This window comes from Mirounga leonina, unplaced genomic scaffold, assembly GCF_011800145.1.
Source record: "Mirounga leonina isolate KUSES-001 unplaced genomic scaffold, KU_Mleo_1.0 Mir_242, whole genome shotgun sequence".
Lineage (NCBI taxonomy): Eukaryota > Metazoa > Chordata > Mammalia > Carnivora > Phocidae > Mirounga > Mirounga leonina.
Window position 1 is genome coordinate 1,651,008 of NW_023270627.1, and position 15,293 is coordinate 1,666,300.

Here is a 15,293-nt window from a genome sequence, read left to right on the forward strand (position 1 = left end):
GAATCCCTCAGAGTCAATCAGAGGGTACCCATCTGTCAGTGTCCTGGAATCAAATCTGCTCTTGCCCTGTGGCCGCTGGCCTCGGCTCCTAACTCCTGTCCAGAATGGTCTCTATAGAAGGTGGTGGTTATTACTGTATCAGGTTTAACAGAGGTGAGGGTGGAGAGTGGGGCTAACTTGCTGCATTAACATTTCTTTTTTCAGAGCTCTGTGGTATTCGCAGGTTACCTGTGTGATTATGCATGGATTACTGGAGTATGGGGTTTGGGGAAGGAAACACCACACATGCAGACAGAACTAATCAGGTTGAAATGTGTTGCTCAGTTCTTAATTTATGGGCAGGACCTTTCCATCTTCAAGAACGAGGAATTCATTTGACTGTCCTGCCGGGTTTCCAGGTGGTGCTCTAGGCTCTGCAGATAGAGCAGGGAACCAGACAAAGCCCTGTCTTCTTTGGGCTTACATTCTAGAGAAGGGGCATAGGCAAGAAAATAAAGAAGAAAATTTCACATAGTGACGTGTGCAGTGAAAAGAAAAGAGAGTAATGAGATACGGAGTGATTGGAGGAGGCCTGGGGAGCAGAGCAGCACTGCTTTTGCTCAGGTGGTCAGGGTGGTCTCTTGGCAGTGATATTTGAACCATGACCTGAAGGGTGAGTAGGAGGTAGCCATGTGAACCCTCGGAAGAAGAGGTACTGGCCATACCAATTGCAAAGAAATCATTGTATCCTGAGAAGAAATCCTCACACCCAATTTATGCTTAAAAAACAAAAACAAAAACAAAACACTCCAGTTGCCGTGGAGCGAACATTTAAGCTTGGGGGTGGGGGAGGAATGAAAATATAAAAAGGGAAATAAGTTCAATTCTGGACAAATTGAATCTGTGAGGCCTCCAGGTCAAGATGCACTGCAGGCAATTTGAAATTTGTATTTGCAATTGAGGAGAGTGATTGGATAGACTTGGAAATCTTCAGAAAATAGAAAAATATCTGATGCTTGGCTTGGATAGGAAGGCCCCGTGAAAATGGGAAAAAAATTATAAACTGCTGTTATGGGTAGAAACATGGAAATCCCCACATGGAAGAGGCAGAATGTCCAGCAGAAATCCGATAAAGAGACCAAGAATGACTAGCAAAGCCGGAGACGACAGACAGGGTGGTAGGTGTCTAGGGAACAGAGTTTTGTGGAGGGGCGAGAAGGGCCATTAAGAGTGTCAGATGCTGCAGGAACAGCAAGTAGGACAAAGATGGAAAAGAGGCCATTGTATTTAACAATTGCAAAGCCATTAGCCGTGAGAATCATTTAAACAACCATCCCATCAGTAGAATGGCTACAATATAGCACTACTCTTTAATAATACATGCTCTTAGAAAGGAATTAGGTAAATTGATATGACCAGTAAGATAGGCAGATTGTTAAAGTCTAAAAAGCAAATGATGGAACAGTATGAATAGCCCAATCTATTAGTATCAAAAGACGTTCTCTGGGAAGCAAGGTAATTTTTTGAGAAAGACGGTGTGAGGCAGAGAGGACCTCATGAGAGGTTGGAAACAATGTGTCATGGGATGGCCCCTGCATTCATGTTATTTTCTCCAGTAGAGCTTGGCATAATTAGATGAACTCAAGTTGGATACAGGGAGGGAAGGCAAATTCAGAGTGAGTTCAACGTGCTGGGGAAGCCCATGGCATCTACGGTAGAGAGGAAAGGCAAAGCTCAGGAAGGTACCTATACAGGGAAAATAGAGAACGCTTAAGGATGGTTGCAAAAAAACCAAAGGGAAGTTTTAGTACCAGTGGAAAAAGGGGGCAGGTATTGATAGTGAGTGTTTATTGAGCACTTACTGTGGTTTCCCTGAATTATTCATTAACTCCTTGCAAATCCGTGAGAGAGGAATATAATCTCCATTTTACAGAAGAGGAGACGGAGGCCCTGAGAAATTAAGAAAATCTCCAAGGTCACATAACTAGCAAATGACAGAAGCAGGATTGAAGTCAGGTTTTACTCACAGTGCTACATAGAAAGCTGTGATTGCAGGGAAGTCCTTCTGAGGTGGGATTGCTCTGGAAGATTGGATGTGGCATAAAGATGAAGTAGTTTGGGTTAAGGCAGATGAAGGAGTCACAGGATGAAGTGGCTAATAGGATGATGGAGGCATGTTTGGGGGCTGTCCAGAAATGAGGTGCAGAAGAAAATTCCGAGTTGGTAGAAACTTTGCGATGAAGATGGCAGGGGGGCATAGAACCGGATGACGTAAGCATAAAACAAGAAGCCTGGTTTGTGCAAGAGAAGGGAATATTACGAGATTTAAGATGGCGCTTGCCTACAATGGCTTTCCATTGAATAGGGGAGGTAGGACATTGGTAGGTTATTAACAGTAAGCGGTAGCAAATGTTAATTGCCAAATAAGAGTTGTAGACCTTGAGTTCAGAAACTTTGCTCAAGATTGACTGGTCCCTTGATCTAGAGCTAGTAAAGTCACCAGCCCATGATTGGTACATCTTTGTTCCTTCTCGGGGAGAGAGAAAGCTCTCTGCTCATCTGGCCTTTTGGGATCAGGTTCTTAGATATGTTTTGTTTCTACCAAAGCATTATCAAGAGAATCATAGCTAGTACCTACACAGTGGGTTTAGAAGGAATAAGAAGAAAAAAATCTAAAATAATTGTTGTGCTTTTGTTATGGGTCCCCCCCACCCCCCGCAAGAATTGGGGCAGTATTGGAGATAAGTAATCAGATAATCCATCTAAAACACAACTTTATCAGGTTGGGTGCCGAACCCACCACAGAAGAGGAAGGCCTGTGTGATACAAGGTGTCATTTGTTCTGGTGAGTCCCCTTTATTCCTCTGGGAGCAGAATCTAGAGACTTTTTTTAGGAAACTGCTTCTACGCATTGATTCAAAGTGTGGTTTGAGGCACCTCCTTGCCTGGGCTAGTCAATGTTGGATGTTCCTGTGTGGGAATTCTTGGAAGCAGAGCTGAGGGATGAGACTCCTTTCCTCCCTGACAGTCGAGGGGTAGATGTGAGCCTGAAAAGTGGTGGCAACCAGGGTCACTGCCTGAAGGAGAGAGTGGGGCCCAGCGTGTGAGGCTCAGAGACAGAGAGGAGCAGGGATTTGCTTTTTGTATGTGTTTCCAAACTACTTTTCTCCCTGGGGAAAAACCTGAAAAATGGTGCAAGAAATATGCTAAGCAAAAAAAATTATTTTTAATGGCTTAGAAAGAAGGTTTTCAATACATCTTCAAATGGGAAAAAAGAAATGCTGAATGAGTTCTAGGGTTTGAATTTTGTAGAAAATGGCTCAGTTAATGTGTTTGTCACTTCCCCAGCCTAGCCATGTTTTTTGTGTCTTTGGACAGAGAAAGCATTGTTCTGACTAAACTTAGAGCATATTATCTGTAATACTGAAACTATTTAAAGAAGATTTCTTGTTTTGACTTTTTAAAAAGCAGATGAATAACATAATTATCTACAGTTCATAGTAGCCTGCATTCCTTCAGCTTTAGGACTTATTTGCAATGCAATTTGCATGCACCATTAAGAATTACAAGGACTAAACCGGTAGTTTCCTTTATTTTAAAAAAAAGCATAGTACTTTTTTTTCTCCATGATAAGTGTACGCTTTAATCCCCATCACCTATTTCACCCATTCCCCCCACACTTACCTCCCATCTGGTAACCAGCAGTTTGTGCTCTATAATTAAAGTCTGTCTCTTGATTTCTCTCTCTCTCTCTCTTTTTTCCTTTGCATGTTTGTTTTATTTCTTAAATTCTGCATATGAGTGAGATCATAGGGGTATTTGTCTTCCTCTGACTTATTTCACCTAGGATACTACTCTCTAGTTCCATCCATGTTGTTGCAAATGGCGAGATTTCATTCTTTTTTTATGGCTAAATAATATTCCTCTGTATACATACCACATCCTCTTTATCTGTTCATCCATTGATGGATACTTGGGCTGCTCCCCTAGTTTGGCTATTGTAGATAATACTGCAATAAACATCAGGGTGCATGTATCCCTTTGAATTAGTGTTTTTGTATTTTGGGGGTAAATACCCAATAGTGTGATTCCTGGATCATAGGGTAGTTCTTTTTTTTTTTTTTTTTTTTTTTTTTTTACTTGATAGAGAGAGAGAGAGGAGAGAGAGCACAAGCAGGGTGAGGGGCACAGGGAGAAGCAGACTCCCCACTGAGCAGGGAACCTGACGCGGGATTGGAGCCCAACGCGGGATTCGATCCTGGGACTTCGGGATCATGACGTGAGTGGAAGGCAGATGCTTAACCAACTGAGCCACCCAGGTGCCCCAAGGGTAGTTCTATTTTTAATATTTTGAGGAACCTCCATCCTGTTTTCCACAGTGGCTGCCCCAGTTTGCATTCCCACCAACAGTGAACGAGGGTTCTTTTTTCTCCACATCCTCGCCAACACCTGTTGTTTGTAAACCAGTAGTTCCTTTATCTCTAATTGTCTTTTTTTTTTCTCATCTCAACAAGGAAAACTCACTATTTCAGACTCAATGGAAAAGGCCAGTTTGAATTATAGAATAGTTTTAGAGAAATACATTTCTTCTATTTTTAAATGTGTAACTTTAACTAGGGTAACAATACGTTGACAAATAGGTTTGAGGCCCTTCTGTAAATTAATTAAGACCTTTAATTTGCAAGTTAACCCGTGTTGTTTCAACACACCTAGATGGTTAACACTTACCCTGGACGTACTATAGACTAGATGATGATTTTGTAAGTCTTATTTCCGTTATATATCTTACTAAATCCTCACAATAGCCATGCGAGGCAGGCACTGACTCCATTTTATAGATGAACACACTGAGGCACAGAGAGTTAAAGCCCCAACTTAAGTCCCACAGCTATAACCGCCCCCCCGCCCCCACAGGTGCTGGGCTTCTAAGTCTGAGTGCTTGACCACTACTTCATGCCGCCTTTGACTACAGGTTACCATGACGGCTGTTATCAATAGGTTGGTTTTGCCATTTGCTTATCATTCTTTTCTTCTTTTTGACATCAGTTATTAGGCACTTATTATACACCAGGAAATATCCTAGGAACTCTAAGTAAATTCTCTCTCTCTCTCTCCTGTTTTGTTTGTTTTAAACAATAGACGTGTATTTCTCATAGTTCTGGAAGCTGCAAGTCCAAGATCAATGTGCTGGCTGATTTCATTCCTGGTTAGGACTCTCTTGCTGGCTTGTAGATAGCTGCCTTATTCTTCCCATTGTGTCCTCACATGGCAGAGAGAGAGAGAGAGGAAGAAGGGGAGAGAGATGGGGGAGAGAGAAAAAAAGAGAGAGAGTGTGCTAGAGAGCTCCCTGTTTTTTTCTTAGAAGAGCACTAATTCCATCATGAGGACTCCACCCTCATGACCTAATTACTTCCCAAAGGCCCCACCTCCTAATGTCATCACAATGGGGGATTAGGGCTTCAACAAATGAATTGGGGGGGGGGGGGCACAATTCAGTCCATAGCACTGTAGAGGCCATTTCCTTGCAGCAGATCCTCAAATGGGGTTATTCCTGCCTGCTTTGGAGACTTTCTGTTCTCTGTTAATCCTCACACCAACCCTGACCATAGGTTTTATTGTGTCTTGTTTAAAGGAGGGGGAAACTGAGTCTCAGGCAGGGTGAGTACTTTCCCTAGCATCACAGCCAGTAAGGGTCAGAGCTAAGCTCTAGAACACAGAGAGGAATGTAGGCTCTGAGATACAGCCAGAGCTGGGGAGGGGGGCAGGGGGAGAGTGGGGGAAGGGGGCAGTAAGGGATTTGCATGGTAGGAAGAATGGGCTCAGAAGACCACTAGTTAATGATGCCACCGGTGACCTGGAAGGGCTCCAGGAAGTGGAGTGGGGAGTGTGTGTGTGGTCTGAAGGGGAGCCAGAAAATGCTGTGCACTTGAATGATCTCCTTGGGGCCCCTTGTGGGTTGGGGTTCTTGTCTGGCCTTTACCGTGGCCTGCCAGAGGATCTTCTGGAGGCTCCTCACGTATAGCTGCTGTTCAGGCTCTGACAAGGAACTGTGGTGTTGATGGTTACAGCAGGCACAGGGAGTTCTCAGGGCTGGAAAACAGAGTTGCTCTGTGCAAATTCAATAGTTGCACCCAGCCAATTTGCAGATAGAGGCAGAGCAAATGTGATATTTTTCAAAGAGGCAGATGACACACACCATTTGGCTAACAATCTGCCCCTGGTAGATATGAATTTCCAGAGCCTTGAGCAACAGTATACTTTATGCAAGGAGGCAAATCGAGACAAATCAGTTTGGGCTGGAGCTCAAGTAGTCTTGGGTAGTCTGTGGATGGAGAATGTGTCATTTGTTAACTCATTGAACATTTTTGAGCACTTACTGTATTCCAGATCAGTGTTCTGAACACTGGGGTTTCCACAGTGACTCAGACATAGTCTCTGTCAGAAGGTACTGACATTCTAGCAGGAGGAGACAAGGCAAAGCACACAGAGAGACATACATGTGTCACATCCAGTGGGAGCACATGCTGGGAAGGAAAGTAAAGCTGGGGAAAAGGGATATAGAGATGAGTAGGAAGGAAGGGGGTGCTATTTTCTATAGGTAATCAGGTAAGTCCTCTCTGTGGAGGTGACATTTAAGTGGGGGCTTGAAGGAAGTGAAGTGTAAGCCATGTAGAAATCTGGGGGAAGAGTATTATAGGCAAAAGAAAGGGCAGGTGCAAAGCTGTTGAGGCAGGAGCGTGCCTGGCTTGTTCAAGGATCAGCAAGAAGAACGTGGCTAAAGCAGAATAAAGGAGGTAGAGAATGCCTGCAGACAAGTCAGAGAGGTAGCCCCTGTGGGCCACCACGGTGAAGGCTCTGGATTGTACTCAGAAATGGGGAGCTCTGGCTGCCATGTTGGAATGGGGTGGGGGTGCAGGGTGGAAGCAGGGAGGCAAGTCTGACAGCTATGGCATGGTCCCCGGAGAAATGATGGTGGCACTGACTGGGAGGTAGCAGTTGGGATGCTGACAGGTGGTCCTGGTTAAATTTTGAAGGAATTGATGGTAGGATTTGCCATGGGTTACATGAGGGAATGAAAGAAAGAAGGCAACAACGACTCCAACATTTTGATCTGAGCAAATAGAAAAATATGTTGTCCTTTGCTGAGATAGGAAAGGGATAAATTTGGAAGAAAATGCCCTGAGTTTGGTTTGGCTGGCATTCCAGAACCCAGAACTGGGGTGGGCCTGGGTGGGAGCTGGACCATGAGTTGCCCTTCCAAAACCTGAGCTAAGGTTTTGAGTCCTGGTTGAGGAAAGGGTAGACAGCTGGGGGATGTGCCAGAATTAAATGATGTACAAATGGGTCCTATAACAGATAAGACAGAGTGAGCCAGAGGCTGGAAGTGGCAGAAGTCTTTTCAAGGAGCCTGTCTGGGAGCCTTTGAAAAGACAGCTACGAGGGCCCCACCTATGAGGAATTTGGGAGAGAAGATCAGAGAGTAGGAGCAGTGAGCAAGGCCTCCAGAAATAAGTGAGGCCTGACCTGAGCTTCTGCAGAGGGGTTGAGCTTGGGATACAGAGGGAGAGAGGGAAGGAGAAGGAGAGGGTGCAGGTGCAAGAAAGACAAATGAACAGAACACAGAGCTGGGAAAGGTCACGACTGGACTGAAGCCCAGCCTGAGGATGGGGAGGCAATGATGTAGGGAACTGGGCTGGAAAATTGGGATAGCTCTGCATGATGAAAGGTTCAAGCTGAATAGCAGATCTGATGGAAGTGTGCAGGAGTCATCAAAGAACAGGAACCAGCAAGACAGCTATGGAATGAGTTGAGTGCTAACACTTCCCTGGTGTATCCTTTCTCGGTGATCTGAAAGTAAAAGTAACTTGCTCTTCACCTTCATTCTCTCTCCCACATCTTTACTGTTCTAACCATAAAATTTGCACATCCAGTGCTAAGCAAGGGAAAGACTGGCTAGTATTCTATTCACTACATGAATAGGCCAATTTTCTGGAACAATTTTTCCCAATAGGACTGACGGAAGTTCCCACCATAGTATATCGTTCTGAAGTGTTTACTGTAATGACTAGACCACTCAGAAGTTTGTGTACTTTACAAACTTCTACCAAACTTCATGTAATAGTATATGTAATAACATTTATAATAATGTATGATGATACTGTCCATATTTCTAAGTCCATAAGTATAAGTCCAATATACTTATGAACATCGTGTTACTTATATTCATGATACTATATAATTTCGATATAACAAACATTACAAACAATACTATCAGGTTAGCTATAAGACATCAAGTGGATATTTCTTTGTATGATGCCAAAAGTTAGGAGTGGGATTCTCTGTTCATTTCAGTACTAGATCTTTTATCAGGTTTCGTGAAACAAATTATTTTCCCCCACGGAGCTTTTCATAGGTTGATAGAATGTAATCTAACGTCATATTGATCATCAGACCACTTCTCTGTTTTCCATATTATTCTTTTTTTCAAATGATACCCATTTTTGCTTACTTACATTTTACAAATAAATTCCCCATGAAAATTATTGTAACCAAAATAATTTGATTTACAGATTATGGATGATTGGCCAGGATATGACTTGAATTTATTCACATACCCACAGCACTATTATGGAGATTTGGAGTATGTCCTCATACCTCATGGCATCATTGTGGACAGGTAAGTGTTATTTCTTGTGTCAGTCTTGGTTCTGCACTGGCTGGCCCCCTCTTGTGCGAATCATATAATACACTTTACGACCCTATTCCTGAGTCTCTCTTATATAGAAATAGACAGAAATTTTATAGGACAGAGAATTTGGAATAAAACGAATCTCTGGGGCGCCTGGGTGGCTCAGTTGGTTAAGCGACTGCCTTCGGCTCAGGTTATGATACTGGAGTCCCAGGATCGAGTCCTGCATCAGGCTCCCTGCTCGGCAGGGAGTCTGCTTCTCCCTCTGACCCTCCCCCCTCTCCTGCTCTCTCTCATTCTCTCTCTCAAATAAATAAATAAAATCTTAAAAAAAAAAAAACGAATCTCTGCTTTAATTGAACTCGTTATCTGGACACTTGTTCAGGGGAAATGATAAGAATATATATATATATATATTCTAGAAATAGTTCCATGCAGATATTTTTACGTTCTGTGCATATATATATATATATATATATATATATATAATTATATGTAACAGCCTCAAAATAACAATGTCCCGCACAAACTGATAAAAACAGGGTTTGGGAAAGCATTGCTGTTTACCTGAGGACCTCTGTCTGACATTTTTCACAGACGCTTGAGTTAACCAGGGATAATTAACAGGTGAACTTTACCTTCATGGGACACACCCCTGCAGCCCTGGCTTTTCCTGCAACTTGGCATATATCTCAGATCAAGCAATGTATCACAGATCAGCCAGTCTGTGTCTGGTTATGGTTTCCAGGCAGTGGTAATGTTTTGGGAATAGGCATATTTTCAACTTAAAAATATCTGCACAGAACTATTTCTAGAATGCTATTTCTAGTTCTTTCTGACCCATCTATATAGAGATCCTTTAGCTCCTTCCTAGCCAATTGGCTTTCTAAAAGCCAACATTTTCTCACCTGTTCTAAGCCCATAAGTCACCATTTGTTTCTTGGTTTTCAGAGAGCATCCTCCACTTGAGCCCACCCTAAGCATCAGGATTTAAAGGTCATACTCCTTTCACAAAACTGCCTAATTCAAAGACTATAATCATTCCATGTACCTCTCTGTTTTCTTGTACAAAGATCAAATACTTAAGCCTTCACATTTACATGGAAAGCAAGCCTCACAGTGCACTCCCAGGAACATAGAGATTCTTCAGACACCCAGAAATGGGGGTGGGAGAGGCACTGGGGAATAGGAACAAATTGCAACTTTGGACTTCCCATGCTACCTTTTTTCTTAAACCATAGTACTTCTGCCTCTATTTTTTTTAATCTATTATATTCTTCTGAGTTAATATTTAACTTTATGAAACAAGTCCTTAGCCAAACTGAAGTTTGAAAAACACTAGACAGTCACTATTCCCAGGATATTATCTTTCCACCAATTCCTGTCTATACCAAAAGGAAATGTCATTCTTTCACTCTAAGAATTTTCCATTGGGTAAGACTTGCATAGTCCACGTCCTCTCAAACTATAGTATATTATTAAAATAAGGTCTAGTTTGGAGTTTCTCATGGCCTAAGATGGCTTTTCATGGAATACAAGTCCCAATCCTCAGAGGGAACAAAATGTTCTGTGATCAAATAAACTTGGGAAATTTTGCATCTCTCAAATGGCCAAATCTCCCTGTTAGCAATTCAAATTGAAGATACGGAAATTCCTGCAAAAAAGAAAAAAAAGAAAGAAACCTGCTTGACTTTAACAATTAAACCAACTTTGTTGTGCAGTGGAGTCCTTGTATTCAGCTCACCTCTTAATAACTCAGAGGCATTTTCCCCTTAACAAAGGTTTGGGAACCCCCTGGTTTAAACAAATTCTTGCTTTTCTCACCTGAATTTTATGACTTTAGTTAATTGCATCCTGATCTAATACATGATTGGGCTGCTAAGGCTACCCAAAGCCAGTTCCCAGTACAGGAGACTTAACCAGTGAACTTGTTAAAATGTGTATTTTTTTTTTAAGCTTTTATTTATTCATGAGAGAGAAAGAGGAGAAGCAGAGGGAGAAGGACAAGCGATTCTGTGCTGAGTGCAGAGCCCCATGTGGGGCTCGATCCCATGACCCCGAGATCATGACCTGAGCCAAAACCAAGAGTCAGACGCTCAATCCACTGAGCCACTCAGGCACCCCATAAAATGTGTATTCTTATGCTTTATGTCTGGAAATCCTGGGGTGGGGCCCAGGAATGAATTTATTAAGTGTAATTTACATACTACAAAATTCACCCATTGTAGGTCAATGAGTCAATGATGTCTAGTAAATGTTTATGGTTGGGCAAGCACAACCATCATTTTACAGTATTTCTATCATCCCCAAAAGTTTGTTTGCTGTCAGCCCCTATTCCTACTTCCAGCATCAGGCAGTCACTAGTCTGATTCCTTTCTCTATAAATTTGTCTTTTCTGAACACTTCATATAAGTTAAATCATACAATATCTAATTATTGATTTACCAATCAATGGTTATTTGGATGTCTAGTTTGGGGCTACTATGAACAATGTATCTATGAACATTCGCATGTAAGTCTTTGTGTGGATATACCTGTTCATTTCTCTTGGATTCCTTGGAGTGGTATTCTGGGTTTTATGGTTAAGTTTAAGAAACTGCCAATTATTTCCAAAGTGGCTGTACCATTTTACATTTCTACCAGCAAGGATGAGGATTCCAGTTTTTCCACATGGTTGCCAACATTTAGTATCGTCTGTCCTTTTGACCATAGGCATTCTAGTGGATATATAAAAGTATCTCATTGTGGTTTTAATTTGCATTTTCCTATTGTTTAGTGCGCTTGTTAGCTATTTATGTTTTCTTTGAAGAGATGACTATTTAAGTCTTCTGCCATTTTTACATTGGGTCGGTTGTTTGTCTTCTTACTGAGTTGTAAGGGTTCTTTATATATTCTGGATATAAGTCCTTTACCAGATATATCATTTTTGAATACCCCACCCCCCATCTATGGCTTGTCTTTTCATTTTCTTATTTATATCTTTGAGAAGAATGTTAGATGACATATTCTATAAATGCTAGTTAGGTCCAGTTGATTTATGATACTGTGTGGTTCAAGTATATCCTTAGTGGTTTTCTGACTGCTGGATCTGTCAGTTACTGAGAGAGGGGTATTGAGATCTCCAACTGCAGTAGTGGATTCTAGTTCTGTCAGTTTTTTGACACTCTTTGTTGTTAGATGCACACACATTAAGGATTGTTATGTCTTCTTGGAAAATTGACCTCTTTTTTAGTATATAATGCCCTCTTTATTCCTGATAATTTCCTTGCTCTGAAATCTGCTTTGTCTGAAATCAATAAGCTACTCCTGCTTTCTTTTCATTAGTGTTAGTACAATATGTCCGTCTCCATCTTTTTACTTTTAATCTATCAGTGTCTTTAGAGATAACATATGTTAGGGTCTTTTTTTTTTTTTTAATCCACTCTGACAGTCTCTGTCTTTTACTTGGTATATTTAGATCATTCACATTTAAAGTGATTATTGATATAGTTGGTTTCATATCTACCATATTTGTAATTATTTTCTGTTCATTGCCCTTGTTCTTCAGTTTTGTTTTTTGGGTTTTGTTTGTTTGTTTTGTTTTCCACTCTATGGAATCTGTATCTCCCACAGTGCATGGCCTCTGATGATAGGCAGTCTATTTTTCTTGTTTTTACTTTGTAAGCCTCACTTACTAGGACTCACCCCTCTGTCTGAATAGTTTAGCCTTCAGTCTAAGATTGGTAGAGATTGTACTCAAGCACCTTAAGCCCTGATGAATGTGTGTGGGGTCTGTCAAGCACATTCAGATTTCCAGCCTTTTTCAAGTCTTCCCCGGCTTTTATTGTTTCATTGTGCTTTCTTGTATCTCTGCTGCACACACTTACAGGCTCCATCATTCAGGAAGGTATAGGTAACCTGGTCCCATGCTGGTCTCTGCTGGGCATATGCATAGCTTCTGGTCAACTTGAGATATGTGAAGAGTATATTGTCTATCCCTCTCCTGTGACGCTAACCTCCCAGAACTCCCTATCAAATCCCCGACTAGACTAGTCTGCCAGTTAGTTGCTCAAACAGGACTGCAACTTCACGATAATGGGGCCATTGGCTCTCCCTGCTCACAGGCTACCAAGATAGCCATACCAACTGACACTGCTACCTGCGAGGGAAGCTCCCTCTGGCAGTGCCCCACCCTGGCTGAACTACCTGGTTGAACAACAGAGCCGATGTGGGGCGCAGGGAGATGGGAGCACTCACTGGCAAGGATGCCACAGACTTGCGCTCTTTCTACCCATTGTTCAATGTTTTCATGAATAAATGATTCTCAGTTTGTTACATGTCTCTGGTTAACTCCCAGAGTGCTGAAATGGTTGTTTTCGACAGTTTTATCTAGCTTTATAGTTACTTTTTTGTGGATAGAATGTGTTGACCATCTCACTCCATTATGCTGAAAACAAATGTCCCTTTTTGCAGACTATCTGGCATGCTGATGTACATTTTCTTGATGATCATATTTTGAGAAACATTGTCTGAAACCATGGTTGCCATTTAATATGTATATGTTTATACATATGTATGCATATACACACATATATATAACATATAAAATATATTATGTAATATATTAGATATATAGAACATATGTAATATAATGCTTTATATAGAGAGATATACATACATATACATATATACACGTACACACACACATATATATATATTCAGATCATTCATTTAACACATTTTAAATCTAATTCTATCTGAAGTGCCAGTAGGAATTTTTTTTAAATATGCACCTGAGCTCCTGCCTCCATTCGAGGCTTTGATGTTGTATGGATGCATGGGCAATGGACTTCTAAACATGAAACAATTAGAAAAAATACAGTGACAGTTCCGAATCAGGCTTTGGGTGCCAGCCCGAGGCTGCATCATTACCTAGCTCGAGGAAGGCATCATTCACATGGTGCTCCATATAAATGGTGCCTCCTGGAATTGTACCCTGGGCACCTTTCACATAGGTAATGTGCCATCTTTGTCAAATAAAAGACAGAGGTGATTCTTTTGATAGCTTCTGTGTGCTTGACTTTTCTTCTAGTCTCTTCTAATGTTGTAAGGTGAGTGAGTCATTCTCCATGTCCTCTCTCTTTGCTATAAAGTGAGCATAATATCACCAGATATCTTCATAGCATTGCTAACAACCAGGCTCTGTAGTGGTAAAATAATAGCATTCATGATCTTTGACATATACTTTATACCTTACTCATGTTTGTGACACCAAGGAGCAAAAATGTACTAGGGATGATGTGGTTATCAGAAATATGTTTTGAACACTCTCTCTTTGTCCAGTCTTAACAAAGCTTCTTTATCTGTAGGCTTCTGTCTCCCAAGCTCTCCTCCACAATCCCCTGTGTAATCTAATATGGGTAATGCATCATGCATTTTTTTGAAAGGAAAAAAATACTCAGAAGTACTTATGCTTTAATATATCTTTTAATCCCTCTTTCAGAACTGAACGGTTGGCTAAGGATATTATGAAAGACATAGGATACTGTGACATTATGATCCTGTGTGTGCTTAAAGGAGGTTACAAGTTCTGTGCAGATCTTGTAGAACACCTTAAGAACATCAGTCGAAATTCAGATAGATTTGTCTCTATGAAGGTTGATTTCATCAGACTAAAAAGTTACAAGGTAAGTTATTAATTCCATTTTCATTATATAATGTTTAGAATAAAGAATTTTCTAGAATAAAACAATTGATAATCTGATGAAAATGAAGAATGTTATTTTTTAAATTTGCAAGGTACTGCAACCTATAATTGAAATAATATTGTTTGGGGGGGAAACCCTCTTTTTGTTATCACATATATGGAAAGATGCTTCAGGAATGATTCATGGTTATTTCCTGGTGACTAGCCTCACAAATGAGTGTGTTAACAATGAGTGTTAAGAAAGTCCAGTGAGCGCTGACGTGTTTCTGGTCTGGATGTCACCATTGGCCCTAGAGACCTGTGGGAGGGTGTCCAGCCCAGAGAGGACAGTTATTAGTACTGGGGTGGCGGAAGTCTCTGCCTAGAAGTGGAGAAGGGAAGTCTGTGGGACAATGAGTTACCAAGTGCAATGAGCCCAAATCAGAGAACGTCCAGTGGAAGGGCCCTCCACCAGTCTGTACTGGGACTTTCTTGGCCCACCCTGGACAGAACTGAGGGAGAGTATCCTCTAAAGATGTCATCCCCTTGGTCTTCCCTCTTCTATGATGTTACCTTCTCTGATACTTTTTGATTCAATGTATAGTAAATCTTTAAAACTAGCCTATTTTGATTTGGTGAGGAACTGTTGGAGTCAAAATCATGAAAGTATTTTCTGATTAAACTAGCTTGACACATTTAATTCACTCTTCACTTTTCTATTACTGTGTGACAAAATCACCACAGACTTAGTGGCTTAAGCAAACACACATTTGTCATCTCAATTTCTCTAGGTCAGCCATCCAGGCTTGGGTTCTCTGCTCAAGAGTCTTCCCAGGCTGAAATTAAGACATTAGCCAGGGGTGAGATCTCATCTGAGGTTTGCAGATGACTGACCTTTCCAAGATCATTTGTTGGCAAAAGACCACTCATTGTTGGCAGAATTCAGTCTCCGCTTCCCTG

The 15,293-nt window shown here is 41.3% G+C and overlaps 1 protein-coding gene and 1 long non-coding RNA gene across 3 annotated transcripts in view; one reads left to right on the forward strand and one right to left on the reverse strand.

Annotated features, from left to right (window-relative positions):
- The window catches only part of LOC118026584, a 90,126-nt gene that overhangs the window by 42,516 nt on the left and 32,317 nt on the right, over positions 1-15,293 (reverse strand). The gene's annotated exons all lie outside the window — the stretch shown is intronic.
- PRTFDC1 (phosphoribosyl transferase domain containing 1) overlaps positions 1-15,293 on the forward strand; it is a 92,792-nt gene that overhangs the window by 865 nt on the left and 76,634 nt on the right. For both annotated transcript variants that reach the window (XR_004683624.1, XM_035029498.1), the window contains exons 2-3: positions 8,550-8,656; positions 14,151-14,334. Coding sequence is in view for 1 of the 2 variants with exons in the window: in XM_035029498.1 (XP_034885389.1) it covers positions 8,550-8,656; positions 14,151-14,334 (291 nt within the window). In the remaining variant the exon portion in view is untranslated. The remainder of the gene's footprint in view (positions 1-8,549; positions 8,657-14,150; positions 14,335-15,293) is intronic.